The 15,570-nt window shown below is 39.4% G+C and overlaps 2 protein-coding genes across 2 annotated transcripts; both read left to right on the forward strand.

Annotated features, from left to right (window-relative positions):
- The first annotated feature begins 5,168 nt into the window (after window positions 1-5,168).
- On the forward strand, window positions 5,169-6,423 carry LOC133738201 (pollen-specific leucine-rich repeat extensin-like protein 1). The gene has a single exon (XM_062165664.1). The coding sequence runs from the start codon at window positions 5,331-5,333 to the stop codon at window positions 5,913-5,915; it is 585 nt and encodes a 194-aa protein (XP_062021648.1). The 5' UTR covers window positions 5,169-5,330; the 3' UTR covers window positions 5,916-6,423.
- Window positions 6,424-11,391: 4,968 nt separating this feature from the next.
- LOC133736245 (uncharacterized) lies at window positions 11,392-14,926 on the forward strand. Its single transcript, XM_062163684.1, has 4 exons — window positions 11,392-11,925; window positions 13,598-13,660; window positions 13,898-14,029; window positions 14,245-14,926. The coding sequence occupies exons 1-4, from the start codon at window positions 11,554-11,556 to the stop codon at window positions 14,536-14,538; spliced, it is 861 nt and encodes a 286-aa protein (XP_062019668.1). The 5' UTR covers window positions 11,392-11,553; the 3' UTR covers window positions 14,539-14,926.
- The last annotated feature ends 644 nt before the right edge of the window (window positions 14,927-15,570 follow it).

Consider the following 15,570-nt stretch of genomic DNA (forward strand, 5'->3'; position numbering starts at 1 on the left):
GTAGCTCCTTTATTGTCCTTCAGGACATAGGAAGATAGATTTAGGCCCCAGAGTCTGACATTATGTTATGAATAGCTCCTGCTTATATTGTACATTATACTTGTAATTTTTTCTTCCCTATGAATTACTTCACTTCATTTGATTATAAAAAAAATTATGGTACGACCATCCTTCGGCATGACGTCGCCTAATATTTTGAAGTCTTCGACTCATAACCACCCAATATGGTAATTGGTAAAGCACCTTCACCCTCGCCGATCTTTATTCAAGAGGCCCATTGCTCGTTCTGGACACACTTAGATCATTTAGGCCCATTTCTCATTTTGAATGAGCTCCAGAGCCGCAGACAAACTGGCTAGGATTTGGCCCATGAGGCCCACAAAAATTATTTGTAGCCGACTAAGTGCAACATTGTCGTCCAAGGTATCCAGCTACGTAACAACATTAGAAAGAAAACGACGTTCCACTTTCGGTTTAGAGGACTCTCCAATCATTTGGAGACACGTCCAAACATATAATTAAGCTCCAGCTGTTTTGTCGTTTATCTCCCGGAGCATACAGGTTATTTCCCTCTCGTTGCGTTAACTCATTAAAATAGTGTGCCTATTGTTTTCACTTTAATTACAAGATTACACTTGATTGTGCCAGTGTTGACTGCTGACCAAGGCGTGTGGAATTGTGAATGGAGAATCAAAGGTCATAAGGTCAAACCAAATGAGAACAAGTCATGGACTCCCAATTCTACACCATTGCATCTTCAAACAAGGGTCATAAACCTATGAGAATTGAGTCTTCCCCCTTCTTCAAATTCAGATTCAAATGTCATCAGAAAAAAAAAAAAAAAAAAAATTAGATTCAAATTTAATCTGTTGAGATCTTATTTGCAACTTTCAAAGTTGATTAGTTGCGAGAATCATCTTGGTCATAACCTTAATGTGTGAAATAACCTTACAAAATTATAGTAATTGATTTTATGATTTTTTTTATTATCGATGTTCAAATTAATTTTTTTTTTTTTTTTTTTTTGAAAAGTTTTGATTTAGTCTCCCTTCTATTTCTACTTTCTTTTTAGTTTAAAAAAATAAATTGAGGTACGGGTTGTGGGTTTCCAGATGTAATGAGCCGCTCTCTTTTGAGAATGCAGGTGGGCGCTTGAAGCCTTAAATTGGCTATTACAATGAGCTAATATCGCTTAATTTTAAATTTAATTTTAAAGAAAAATGTTCAAATTAATTTCTAAATTGCCCAGTATTATGTTGAACTAGCCCAATTGATTTGGTATTCTTAATGCAACGCTTTTTAGACAAACCTAATCAATATAAATTTCGGTTATTTCCCACTCCGATCCTAAACTGTAAACTTGCAACTTGCAGGAGAAGGAACTTGCAACTTGCAAGAGAAGGCGTAGGTTTGATAGTGGCATTTTCGTAGTTCCCTGAGAAAAGAAGGGCAATTGCAAAGCGCGTGGATAACCATGCCCAGGGTGCCAGCGGTAGTTTCGAACCCACGTCATATAGCGGACCCTCGTCCGCACCAGCAGCGTTTTAGGTGGCGAACTTCGATGAAACATCCTGTCAGGTTAAAGAAAAAGAAATAAAGAAAGAAACGTGTTTTTTATTTCCTATACGCGCTTCACGGTACGTGAGTGTCACCACCACCACTTGTCATGTAAAATCCCATTTTCGGTTGCTTAATTATTTCAGACAAAAAAAAAAAGTGTCTTAATTATGGCACATTATAACGGATGGATAGGACAATGAAATGGAATAGTAATTTATTCTTATTGATTATTGCATACACATCTCAAAAGAGCCAGAAAATTTTATAACAGCTTAAGTTGTAGCTGATTACTTAGTTTCCTTAGCTTATAATCATCAGAATCTTAAAGTTTGGTTATTTTGCTTACCTCTTTCAGTGTCTTTAGCGTTCCAAATATATCAGCTGGGAATGTGGTGTTGTTAGTGGTTTTGTTTTTTATTTTTATTTCTGTCATAAAAAAAAATTAAAGCTTGAGAAATTTTTATGCACTAGTGTTTTCATGTATCTTTTTAATTAAGGAAAGTTAAAACGATTAATGATATGGAATTACAAACTCAAATTTACATCACTATTAACATAATTGTTATCAAATAGAGAGAATTTTTTTAGATAAAGATTACATGATATCCTCAAAGACTTTCTAAACCCAGAAACTTATCTATGTCAGGGAGTAATGTGAAAATGCTTCATCCTCCCTGACCAACAAGAATGGGCTGAGATTTAAACTCCAATCAACGTTTGGAAGATTCGAATCCGGGTATGACGGTTCCACACCTATAAGCTCTTACCAGCTCCACCACCTGTGGAGTTTAAAAAATACTATCATTGATAGACGCCAAAAAACAGCGTACTATATCTCCACAACTTGGATCATGTTTCTAGCTCAGGCTCAAAGAGATCCAAACCCAAGCACAGTTAAATATAGCAAATCCCGAATACCCTAACCCACTGAAAAACCCTAGAATCCTAGCAAACTAATTAATGTCGTCATCACCAAGACCTACAGCATCTTCCTATCTATTGTTGGCAACCACCGATGCCGTCACAATCCCCTGAGACTGGTCATTGAGAAAATCACCAACCAAGAAGGAAGAAAACTCATCCCAGCCCGCGCCAACCCGAAGCCATAGGTGACCTATGCATCCCAATGAAGATTCATGGTTGCGCAAGGCAATCATGAAAGAGTAAAACCGAATGATTCTTGGTTCTCGGCCTCAATATTCCAACGAAGGACGAACTACAGCTCAGCTCCTAACCACATTGGCACTGTGATACACCACGTTGGTATAATTAGGAGTCACATGTCCTAGGCGCCCCTCTGACGCCAAAACCCTAGCAATCTGAGTTTTGCTTCTTGAGCAGTCTTACCATGGCAACGATCGAAGATGTTGCAGCGAGTTTTGCATCGTTGTTGGCCCTCCTAGGAGATGATGTGGTGGATATCTCCAAGATGCCGGGAGTGGATACTAGGCGAGGCTCCCAGGCATACCTCCTAGCCCGACCCCTCAGCCAAAACCATGCATAGCACCAGATCTGCAGCGCCATTTCAAGAGGTTCTCAACGTTGGTTTCAAGGTTCAAGAAAGAGCGCATAAGCGCTTTGTGGTATCTTTTGATCTACGCAAGGACAGGAACAAGGTACTGCGAGGCGGTCCTTGGTATTTTCAGCGGGCACCAGTCATCATCCATGAATATGATGGCTTCAAATCCCCCGCTGCAATTCAAATGGATGAATTGTTCTTTTGGGTGAAGCTGAGTAATATACCACTGACCTTGGAGGTTAAAAACACAATCGTTAACATGGCTTCAATTGCAGGACGGTTTGTGGAATGGGACGATAAACTGTTCAAAGCAACAGGGGACATTAGGGTTCATGTGGCGCATCATGTAGCCAAACCTTTCTTCCTGACAAAAACCCTAAAGCTAGCACCGGGCGTTATTGAGGAAATCTCTTTCTTCTTTGAAAATCTGCTTGGGCGTTGTAAAGAGTGCGACCTCGTCTTTCATGAGAATGGGACATGCCAGTATGCAGGTAAAAGTGCTCAACCAAACCTTGATCTCAAGTTGAATGAAAACAAAGTGGAGCTGCCTAGTTCTTTTGCAGGTTTCTCACATTGCAACTTTACTGGCGGTGCTTTTAGGTTTCATGGTATTCAGACGCCTATCTTACCTCCTGTGGCACGTAATTTGTTTGGCTCTGGTTCGTGGTCCAAGCTACGCAAGCCACTGGTTTTTCGTCATGCAAATCTGCAGGCATCTGAGGATGCTAATAAGCAGCTTACCTTGGTCCCCAGTTTAGAACAGTCTCCTTTGAAGCGTGGAAGACCTAGCTCTCCTTTTGTATCTCCAAAGAAACCCAGGACCATGCTTGGAGAGCTTGTAGTTGGAGACAGTGGTTCACCTGCACCAACTAAAAAGGTCAAGAAGCCTGCAGATTCCTTCAAGCTTTCTACTAATTCGTTAGGGCTAGTTGAAACACAGGGTGGAATGCTGGTACCTGCAGAAGTGATGATGCCCCGAGGAGGTGCCCCTGAAAACTACACTGTCAAAAAGAAAAAAGGGAGGCCTCTAGGGTCCAAAAACAAGAATCCTCATAAGCTAGAGAAACAAGTCTCTGCTGAAGATGTGCTTTCCTATATGCATTCGGGAAAGTTTGATAGCCCTAGCTTGAAGGACAAAGAAAAGATGTAGACCTTTATGGTTTATTGCCTATTACTATGTTTGTTTTTCATAGTACATAGGCTCACTAGAATAAGTGAGCATGACTTGTTGAATGAATGATCTAGCCTATATATCACCGTGGTGTGTTAGCATCACAACTTCATGACTATCTTTACATGGTAGCGGAATGATATGTAATGATCATTCTGGCCTTACCGTATTAATGAAATCTCTATATTTATTTTGTAAAAAAAAAAAGTAAAAAAAAATCCTAATCCTAATTCATTTAGAAAAAAAAAAAAATATTTGTTTTTTTTTTTTTTTTTTAAATCAAAAGTTTCACTCCTACCCCCATTTGTTACGTTTGTAGGAAAATCGAAACTTGAATCCCTCTTTTAGATGAGGGAAAAAATGATGGAATTTAATTGAAAGTGAGGATTTCATAATTTCTAATATAGCCAATTCCCTCGTTTGGCATTATCAGATTAGAAATTTTAAATTTCTTTGTGGAAAAAAAAGAAGGAATTCATCATTTAAATTCCTCACTTCAATTTCCACCAAAATAGGTGTCAGTCATTTATGAATTTCTTTGCAGTATTCAATTTCCAAAACAAGGTTTTTTTTTCTATTTAATTTTTTTATTTGCTTTAAATTTTATTAATTTATTACACATTTTAATCATAAATAGATACAACCAAACAATAGAAATTACAATTAATAGATTTTTAGATTGACGGAGTTAAAAAATCCGTCATTTATAAATTTTTACGGACTTCATAATTTTCTAGTCCAAACACACCTTAAAGAACAAGGACTCCACATCCGTGTCGGACACCGAACCTTAAGAGAGTGGGTTTGCATTTCCACAACCGCCTTTAACCCCTTTAGACACGCCACAATCCTTCCCCTACTGGGTTTGGTTTACTTTTGACCTTTTCCTTCCCTATATAATACCCCTCACAATTATCATCTCAAACCACATCAAACCCTTCTCATCTTCTTCTTCTTCTTCTCTCCTCCTCCTCTCTCTCTGTAAACGGCTTCTGTAAAGCCAAATTCCTTTTGATTTTCTTCTTCTCTTCTCAACAGTTTTTCTGGATCTCGGCTTTGTTTGTTTCTCTGATCTAAAACATGGTTGTTGAAGTTCTCAGTCCACAAGATTGCCTCAAACACCCTTCAAGTGAAGGCCTCCTCTCGCTTCCGATGAAATACCACTCCCGAAACCCTGACCCTACCCCTAACCGGGCCGCCCGTCCCCAGCCCGACCGCCGCAAGCCGCAGCGCAAGCCGGCCCGGCCCAATACCACCATCTCCTCCCCGGTCCAGAAGGCTCCGGTTCCCCAAACCCTCCTCACCGGCCAGGTCAAAATCCTCAAGCGCGGTGAAGAGCTCCCCAAGCCGGAGGAGCTCCCAAAGCCGGCCCCACCACCATCCAAAGAGAATCGCTCACCTCAGAAGCAGAACCAGAAAGTTCCAGATCTCGGATGTACAGTTCGTTTGGGTCCGAACCCCAAGAAGGTTCCCAAGCAGACCCGACTCGCTGACCGGGTTAACCCGGCTCTCGGGTTTTATGCCGGGTCGTCATCCTGTATAGCCTCCCCGCCTCCGAGCTCGCTTCCACTTCCGTCTTTCTTCGCAAAGAAGAACGCCGTCGTTTCGAACACTGATGAAGCCGCCAGCGAGTTACTCAAGCTTCTTCGGCTTAATTTATCTTAGTTGGACCCGTGTCTGGTGGGTCGTCAGTCGGTTTGATTATACACTTGAGCATGTGCAGCAGTTGTTCCTGGGTTTATATATTAGCTAGCTAATGATCGGGTTTATGATTCTCGACATTTCCCCTTATTTTTTCAAAGGGAAAGTCGGTGAGCTCACAATTCGACCTAACAGCAAACGCTTTTTCTTCTTTTCTGGGTTAGATGTGCAGCAGCAGTAGTGATAATGGTTCCAGTGGGTATTTTTTAGATTATGGGTGTTAAATTTTTCTGGGTAATAGGTTTGGGGTAAGTAAGTTGTTCTAGTTTTCTGGCTTTGGGTTGATAAATTTAGGTTTGGGTGATTGGGTTAAATATTTGTCTTTGTTTATTTCCTTCAACACATACATAGGTTAGGCCTACACAGGTATAGGTGTTGAAAGAGCTTGTATCTTGTAGAGTTTATTGTATTGTATGTGCAAGTCTTTTATGTTATTGTCAAGTTATTAATAAAATCTTCGTTCTATTTTATACTCCTGTAGATGTTTGTGATTAAAGTTTTGCCAGGGAAAGGTTGTGTGAAATCATTGAACTCTAATTTCTGGGTAATCGATGAACTTTATAGTTTCTGGTGGTTGATCAATGAACTTGATGAACCTGTTAAAATTGATGAACTCGGTACTAAAATTTTCATATTGGGTGTTTGATCATTACAGAGCTTGGTAAAGGAAAACTATAATTGCTTGAACCGTAACAAAGGACCTTATATTGGCCTCGGACAAGAGGTGAGGCCCCTGACCTCTTTGGCCCCAGAACATAATTGTGTTCTATGGCAAAGGAGTGGGTCTCCAACTAATGAGTGGAGCCAGAACTTCCTCCTATGGTCAAGTTGGGGATGATTGATCTCAGAACCCTAGTTTGATGACTCGGTCAAACAAGCCGGCCATGGTTGTTTTGTACAGGAAACTTTGACTTCAAAACTATGAAAGACTTCAACATTTTATTAGGTTTTCCCAATTCCTGTTTGTTTTTCTTTCATGTTTAACCTCCAATTCAATGTGCAGGATGAGAATATCTGTTTTCCTTTCAGGCCATCGACATCAAGCGAGGTTAGGTGCCCCAGAAACCAGTATGACACCAGCAGTTTAGTGTGATTGGTTCAAAGAAATGGTTGGTCCAGCTGATGTTGGGATTGCAGTAGGGGACAAAATCAATCACCATCTTAATGTATAAACCGAATAAATCAACTTTTAATGGGGGGGAACATGACCATGAACAATTGATTTCTACGATTCTACCCAAGAGCAGCTCCTGCAAGGATCAGATGCATTTACAAACGGTTATACTAGCTATGGGCTTGAACAGTCGGATCCTAGTAAAGCCTACAAAGGATTTGGAGTACTACTTCTTCAAGCACCCAAGTTCTCAACTTCTCTCATGAAACTCGTACTTTTCTGGACACCCAACCACAACTAATACTACCAGGTAGCACTTTTGTTTTCCCCTTGCCATAAGATATCTCTTGGCATGCGCTATACGAAATAATTGGCTTTTCTAAATCGAATTCAAATTAAAAGTAAACAATGAAGCAAAGTCGAGATGGCAAGAGGAGCTATAGATAGTTTACTCGACCTCAAAATGGTCACCATGGGAAAAGTTGCTCATACTATTTGAAACGGGAAAAACAAGCTACCCCAAAATTTGACCTAGATAGTAAAACACTCGCAGCAGTTAGCAAATTTGTGAAAATCTAACAAAGAGAACAATACATTTAAGTTAAAAAAATGTTCGTTTGGAAATATCCGATAAAATTGAAATGATACAGTTTTTACAAAACACGTATAAATCGAGACTCAATGACAAAGTTCGTGGTTTAACCGTCACTAAAACAAAACCAAAAGACAAATTCAAACTCTAGCCATTTCAGTAGGACGAACTTTCTATATTTATTATTTACTCATAGTCAAATCAATATTATGAATTAATTAAGAATCGAACAATCGAGATCTCCAAGACAACCGGGGAGAAGCCCAATCTTGTAAAGCCCACACAAGTATGCAGCCCAAGTACCGGCAAGTGTTTCGTCAAAGGTACCATCAACAAAAACCGTAACCTTTGGACTTTCATGAACAGAGTGAGTGAATCCAAATAGTAACGGTCCACCTCTATTTGTGTATTAATATCTCAACATTTTTATTTCCAAGGCCAAATTAATTTATGACGCCACGAAAATCCATATTAGTCTCAGTAACATGCTCCTCTTTATTATCCATTAGGCATTAACCCACCATTGAAACTTGAAAGTTACATAAAATTCTGCAACTTGGGGTTTGCCATAAATAACTTGTTACCAGAAAGACAGAATCTACTTTATTTCAGGCTCAGCTTCTTCTTTATAGCAACAGTCCTTTTGTACTTTTTTCCCAAACACATGTATCTTTTCCGTCGACAACCTCCCGTAGCTAACGGCAAGCTTTTCCGTGACTACGTGCTAGTAAATAAATAATTGGATGATAAATAATTACTTTTCAATTTTCATACCGTAGTTTAGAAAAGCAGTGAATAATCTTTACCTTAAAGAAATTTTGGTACTTCATGGGTAGAAAAGTTGCATGGTTGCCTAGAGGATGACATAGGACTATTTTGGTCCTTCCCATCAAGTTCTGAATCTTGAAGATGCAAAATTTTTGTGAATATGTGTTAAAACTAATCACATTTTCATACGTTAGTCTGCCAAATGGAAAATAAACTGAACTCTTATTCCTCTTTTTTAATACCAATTTAAACACAAATCAGGCCTAGCCTAGCAACCTTAACAGCACCCCTCATCAACAAATGTCAAAGCAGTGGTCACTTTCACTTTCTCTTACATTTTCTTCTCCCTCATTTTGTTATCTCTCGCTCTCTTTTTTCCTCTGGTATCAACTTAGCAGCCTCCAGTCCTCCACCACTTGCCTTTACATTGGCCTTTAATAGTGGTAGTGGTAGATTAAGGTAGGATTTAGCCTGAAAATTTATGATAATATTATATTATAATAGTTAAAAAAATTATTTAGACAAGAGGCACTTTGTCCTTACATACTTGCTTTTATTTGTGTTACTATAGCTATTTTCAGAGTTATACATTTAATTATCTGATCAATCAAATACATATTTAGGTAAGCTTGCTATTTCAATCATAAAATAACATGAGAATTGACATTTGAAAATGGTATCAAATCAAATTATTTGTGACATGTATAGTTTCCTTTTCACTCCCCTGAATTTTATCCAGTTATGCACCCTAGTAATTGTGGCATATGAAGCTCTGCCTTGCTTGTCATAAAAAAACTCTGTCTTGCTATTTAAGATGGGGCCTTAATTGCTGCTCCATATATATTATGCTGCATCAACTCACTAGTGCAGAATTAGGTCCTGCATTTTTTTGGGTTCACCTACTGCATTATACTGCGCCATGAGTTTCAGTTTCCTTCTCCAACTAGATTGTATCTCATTTATGATCGATATTCATATAAGGCTGCTTAACATGAAAACGTGAAATTAATTTTGCATAACATATAAACGTTTGAAACTTCTTCATTAAGTCGCATTATGTTGTTGAGAGTCAAAATGTAAATATATATTCCTTTCGAGTGTGAAATGATTTTTAATTGAATTATAATTACGCTAAGTCATCTTTTTTTTTTTGCGGTATAGAGAGGGATTGTCACCATATGACTAGCTAGTTTAAACGACAACCCACAATATTTTGTACATGTGTGATAAGTTCAACAATGCATTGCTCAAACTACCGGATACTTCTAAGAAGTAAGAACGTCCTGACATGTTCACCTACTTTTAGCATGAATATGTGGCGAAAAAAAGAAGAAGAACTATTTCAATTGTTAGAATCCCATGTGTTTTAAGAGCTAGGAAATGTAAGTGCACTTCATCTTTGTAAGGGTGTATCATTCTTTTTCTAGCTAACAAAAATTACTAATTATTATTATATTAATATTATGGGAGAGTCTCTGACTCTCTAGTGTATACTTTTTAAATGAAGATTTTATAAAAACTTTCAAATCAAACGGTTAGATGAGTGTTTGAATTTTAGCTAAATGATTATTTATTCAAGAATAATTTACCCAACAATTAATTTTAAAATTCTCGCTCAGCTATCATTAGAGAGCTCCTGTTGAACGTATTCCTCTTTTATTGTGGAAAAAACATATACAAACATTATAAATATTTCATGGCCTTATAATCTAATATATATATATATATATATATATATACATACAGATTCTATCCAGAGCGGAGCTCCGCTTTGAAATTAACGTGTGAAGTTCGAGTTTTGGGTCACTTTTCGGTCGCATATCCACATCTCGACCGTTCAGTTTTTAGATACTAGTGTATAGATCATCTCTGCAAATTTTCAGCCAAAATGATGATCGTTAAGGCATTGATAACTGACTTAAAGCTAGTACGGTTCAGGTTGACAGATTCAGTCCGTCCATTGATTTAAGCGAGTTAGATACTTTAACGATCATCAATTTGGCTGAAAATTTGCAGAGATGATCTATACAATAGTACCTAAAAACTGAACGGTTGAAATGTGGATATGCGATCGAAAAGTGACCCAAAACTCGAACTTCACACGTTAATTTCAAAGCGGAGCTCCGCTCTTGATAGGATATGTATATATATATATACTATTAATTGAAATCATTGTTTGATAATTTTCATTTCAACGGTTTGGCACAAAATGTAGATTTTAAAAACTTTAACACGTTTACTAATACACACGATAATACACCATGTATAATGATACTAAAGACCCGGTACTAGTGCTCATAATTTAGCATTATTATATTTTCACGTAAGAGTCTATATATATATTCGAACTATATGTATTCGAAGAATACATATAATGTCTTCTTAAGATTATGAATTACACACATTTAGTCAAAATGTCAATTAATCATAGAATTTGACGTAATGAAATTATTAAATAGCTATTACCATTTATAGAATGGTGGAAGCAAAGAACTTAGAAGAATGGACAAACAAAGTTAAAAATGAACGAACAGATAAAGAATGTTCTGTTATAAGCATTCGGAATCGGGTTAACAACTTGACAGACAAGAAAGATAAGGCCGAAAATGTTGAATGGGGGTCATCACTTTTCCTCCCTTTGCCTGTGCTTCTAGTCAATGGGCCACGGTTCACGGGTCATGGAACACGGGTCGGGTATTCACAACCCACGAACGAACTTTGTCAGCGTCACACACGCCACCAGGGTGGGGCCCAGCCCATAAAAAAGGATAATAAAATAAAAAACCCGTACCCAAAAAAAAGAAGAAAATAAAAAAAGAGAAAAAAAAAGAGTCAGAGTCGCCCAGACCCACCCGCAAAAATACCCAACGAAGAGAAAGAACAAAAAAAATACGAAAAACTGGAATCGACTCCACTTTCTTCACCACACATAAATATAACACCACACCTCCCCTCTCCCCTCCCCTCATATGTATATATTTCAAAACCCACCCTCTCTCTCTCTCTCATTCTTCATCCGCCACTCTCCTTTCTCTCTCTAAAACCTCCTCCTCCTTTTCCTTCTCTCTCTCTCTCTCTCTAAAGCCTCCTCCTTCTCTTCTCTCTCTTTTTCTCTCTGAAAGGTCTCGATGATGTTGGCGAAGGACGAGTGGGCGAGTGCGGCGATGACCGACGACGTCCTCGTCGTCGAGCTACTGCTGCGGCTGAAGGAGTCGCGAGCGGCGTCTTCCTCGTCGTCTTCGCTTCTCCACTATCCCTTTGCGGCCAAGTCCGTGATTGCGCGGTGGGGTCTCCGGCTGCCACGCAGCAAGGCGGCGGCGGCGGCGGCGTCATCCTCGAGATGCGACGCCGTTTGCCGGAGGAACAACAGTAAGAAGGACGACTCGACTAGATGCAGCCCCACCACGCCGCTTTCCTGGAGCGGCGGCAGTGGCAGCGGCGGCGGCTCGCCTTCCGGCACTGCCGATGGATTCGAAGAGTCCAGCCGCCCCAGATCCAAGGTCTAGCTCTCGCTCTCTCACTCTCTCTCTCTCTCTTTGATTTTTTGCTTTTTTGTGTGTTTGGATTTGTCGCCGGCTGATCTCTTTTCTGTGAAGGCTGTGTTTGTTTCATCGGTTGACCGAAACACCCACGGCGAGTGTTTCTATTCACGTCTAGCTCAGTGTGGTGGAGCTGCCTTTTGGACTTTTCGTGCGTCCGTCGTCGCGTCCATGAAGCATTCGTCTCTTCTGGATGAGAAGCCGCTCTCTCATGCTTTTTTTTTTTATTCTTTTTTACCATATTTGTCCTTCATCCTCTTCCGTTTTTACCATGTCATCAAAAGATTTCCGTTTAAAAATCCCGATTTCGAAACCGACGTTTCTGTTTGCGTCTCGCGTTTCGCTGTCGTCTCTTCAGCTGCTAAATTGCCTCCTACTCACATGCTGACAAGGTCATTTTGTTTCTCTCCTAAAGATTTTTTGATTAGCTTACAGATCAATCTGCGGTGGTCAACCGTCGGCGGCCACCGTTCACGGTGTCGTTCATATTTTTCTCTACGACCAAAAATGGCCTACTTTTTCATTTTCCTCACGTCAGATCGAGACACTCCCTCGCGTTTTCGTCTCGCCTCGCTCCTTTTGCCGGTCACCTGTCATTCTTTGTTTACCTTCCAGATTTACAAAACTACCCTCCTAAAACCCCCACCACGGTAAGGATTCCAATCTTCTTCCGCTGCGAAGTTTCCTTCTCTGAACTCTGTTTCTCTTCTGAATCCTTCTCTATTTGCGACAAACTTGAGTGCCGCGTTGAGTCAAAAAGGTACGGGCAGAAGCGAGGGCGTTTCGGTCATGATGGACTAGATAGGGTGTGGTGACGTGGGGTCCTATTCTCAAGGCGCGGTGGGGCCCAGCGGGTTTTGGCTTTGGGATAGGTCCTCGTTCGGTTTGGTGCGGCGTTTTTAGTGGGGGTTGCTGCTTTGATTGTGCGAGTAATTATCCCCTGTGGGGCGGGTGTAGAGCGGTCTTAGGATAGACCTTCGTCTTTCTTTTGAATAATGCCTTGTTGCACTTTCTGGAGATCCAGGAAAACCCGGTTGTTAATCGGGGCGGTCGGTTGGTGGATTTCGTTTTTGAATGCGGATCTGAGGGTTGTGAATGGTTTGGTGCGGGTGGCTATGGTGCTTGTAATATTTTTTTGTTTTTAAATTTAATCATTTTTAATTTTCGAAAGGGATTTGGGTTCGGTGTGAAGGTAGCTGGAGTTGTCAGCGAGCGAGAGGCAAATATTTATATGGCGAAGTGAGGTCATGTGAGTTGTGAGGAGGTCACGTGAGGTATAAACTATGGGACTTTTTCATGTGTGGCCACGTGGATATTCATGATGTGGCCTGAAAGATGATGGGAGATTGGGAGAGGATGTAAAGGTTTGAATTGGTGAAGATGGTTAATTGGTGTTTGAGAAAAGAGATGGACTTAAACTTAATTTTCTGATGTTAAAAAAAAAAAAAAAAAACTTCATTTTCTGATTGTGAGGTGGATATTCTTTTCGTGTTCATTTTCTTTCAAATATTGCGATGTTTGTTGATTATAGGCCTCTGCTTGTTTCTGTATTAACCTATAAGATATGTACACAGCGTTATATTTTGCTCTTTGTGGGTGTATTTGCTGAAGTATTTGGCTTTTGATATTTCAGGGTACTGCTACATATGAGTCCACTAGCACCACCAATGGAATCAAGAGGGCAAGGAAGAAGAAGGTAAAAGACAAATTTTCTTTACTCAAAGATCATTTTTGGCACCCACTTGATTTCACTTTCAGGATAACCTACAATTTGTACAGTGTCCACCACATTATTCTGCCTCTTGATTCGTTAAAGGAATGTAATAATTAAGTTTGAAAGATTTTTGGTTTGAGTTAATTTAATACCGTCATTCTCTTACCAGTTATAAGACTTCTACTTTGTTTTGATATGGACTTGCTTGTTCTTTTGCAGTCATATGATGAGCTTAAAGAAGAGGAAACTTCGTTGTTGAAAGAAAGGACCAATTTGAGAAAGGAAATAGCGACATTACAGACTACTTTTAAAGAGCAAAGAGCCAAAAATGAGAACTTAAAGAGAGTGAAGGTGATTCTGCTGTTCTTTATATATCTTTTACTATTTATATCTTCAGGTTCAGGCCCTTTTGTCTTTCATATACGTCAAGGTTCATAAAAATAGAATGGAGAATATATTTGCATCCCTGAAAGTATATTCCTTTCAAAATTCAGTACTCATTTCTTGAATTCTCAGCCTGTTTTTGGCTTTTCTTTTCTGAATTTCTGTGTATTTTTGCTTTGCAGCTTGACTTGAACTTGCATTCTTCTGCCACAAATTTGATTGCGTACTTTGATGGAGCGGAGAACGCTATTGCCAGTCAACCCCATCAGAGAATAGCACCTCCTAGTTTCGGACACTTTCCTTCTCATTTGCTTTCACATGCCACACCGTATGTTCATCCGTATCCACAACTGGATTCCTGCGATGAACACAAGGCTGCTTTGTCATCCGGGAACAATTCTTTCGTGCTGCCTGATCTGAACATGGTGCCTTTCGAGGAGGACTCTGGTTCGGAAATGCTATACGGGATGAGCTGAGAGGAAAGCAAGGCATGGATTGGTTAGATAAAGGTGTTTCAAATGTAACATAGCACATTGCCAGGGAGCCTCTTTATAAGTACTATAACTAGAGTCAGCAGCATTCAGTGGAAGTTACAGATATAACCTGCTCTGAATCCCATTGTTTTAGAATTACCAAATGGGAAGTTGACTAGTGGATGGACAAAGTTTTGAGGGCTTTGTGTTTAGTATATTAGCAATAGATTCTGTTAATTATGTGACACAGGTTCCTGCTTTTTTCTCTAATATTCTTTTCTTCGGGGTAAAAACCCTCGTTTTACTTCCTCTTCTTCAGATTATTTAGATCGTAAGTTGTACCATTCTTTGTAGTTTTAAACGTTGCTGGACTCGCTTATCAGCTTTTACAGTTCTACAGTGTCATTGAATTTTCTATTCACCAGATGTATCAGATGAGTTCTGGATAAGGACGCATCTATGATAGAGTTGCAGTTCCAAGTAGAAGCTCCTTTATATGGATGGAGGTTGATGTTGAAATTTCGCTGCGGGTTTGGATTTGGTTCGATGCTAAAACCTCACCAGGTTGCAGACTTGCAGTAGTTGGGACAATCTAAGCCTGCCATAATTGAATGGACACGCGTCCCTTAAAAGTGGAAAGTTATTCGTACGCAGATTGTAATGATATCGACGCATGGAATATGAGGGATCCAGAACTTCTACCCCCATTCCGAAATTTTCACTGTTAAAATAGTTTTTTGGTCAAATTTAAAAGGCGGGTAGGGTTTTGATGCCGAATCTCATACTCCCTAATTTAAACTTTGGAACTTAATTAATTTTTTACGATTTTATGGTACTACTAACTTTTAAGCACTAAAATGTTCTTACTTATCAGTTCATATGTGGGTTATTGTGAATGTAATCGGAAAAAAAATGTGGGTTATTGTGAAGCAATGGATTTACAATGTTTTTTGTTTGTTTGTTAGAATTACTATTTGCTATGAAGGATATGCAAAAATTTCAACGATGCTCGAAAACATGTGGGAGCACTTAAAC

This window comes from Rosa rugosa, chromosome 3, assembly GCF_958449725.1.
Source record: "Rosa rugosa chromosome 3, drRosRugo1.1, whole genome shotgun sequence".
Classification (NCBI taxonomy): domain Eukaryota; kingdom Viridiplantae; phylum Streptophyta; class Magnoliopsida; order Rosales; family Rosaceae; genus Rosa; species Rosa rugosa.

Excerpts from the sequence above, each read along its gene's own strand:
- LOC133738201 (XM_062165664.1), top strand. The coding sequence starts at position 5,331 with ATGGTTGTTGAAGTTCTCAGTCCACAAGATTGCCTCAAACACCCTTCA.
- LOC133736245 (XM_062163684.1), top strand. The coding sequence starts at position 11,554 with ATGATGTTGGCGAAGGACGAGTGGGCGAGTGCGGCGATGACCGACGAC. Across the intron at positions 13,661-13,897 it reads AGAGGGCAAGGAAGAAGAAG|TCATATGATGAGCTTAAAGA; the intron begins GTAAAAGACAAA and ends GTTCTTTTGCAG. Across the intron at positions 14,030-14,244 it reads AGAACTTAAAGAGAGTGAAG|CTTGACTTGAACTTGCATTC; the intron begins GTGATTCTGCTG and ends TTTGCTTTGCAG.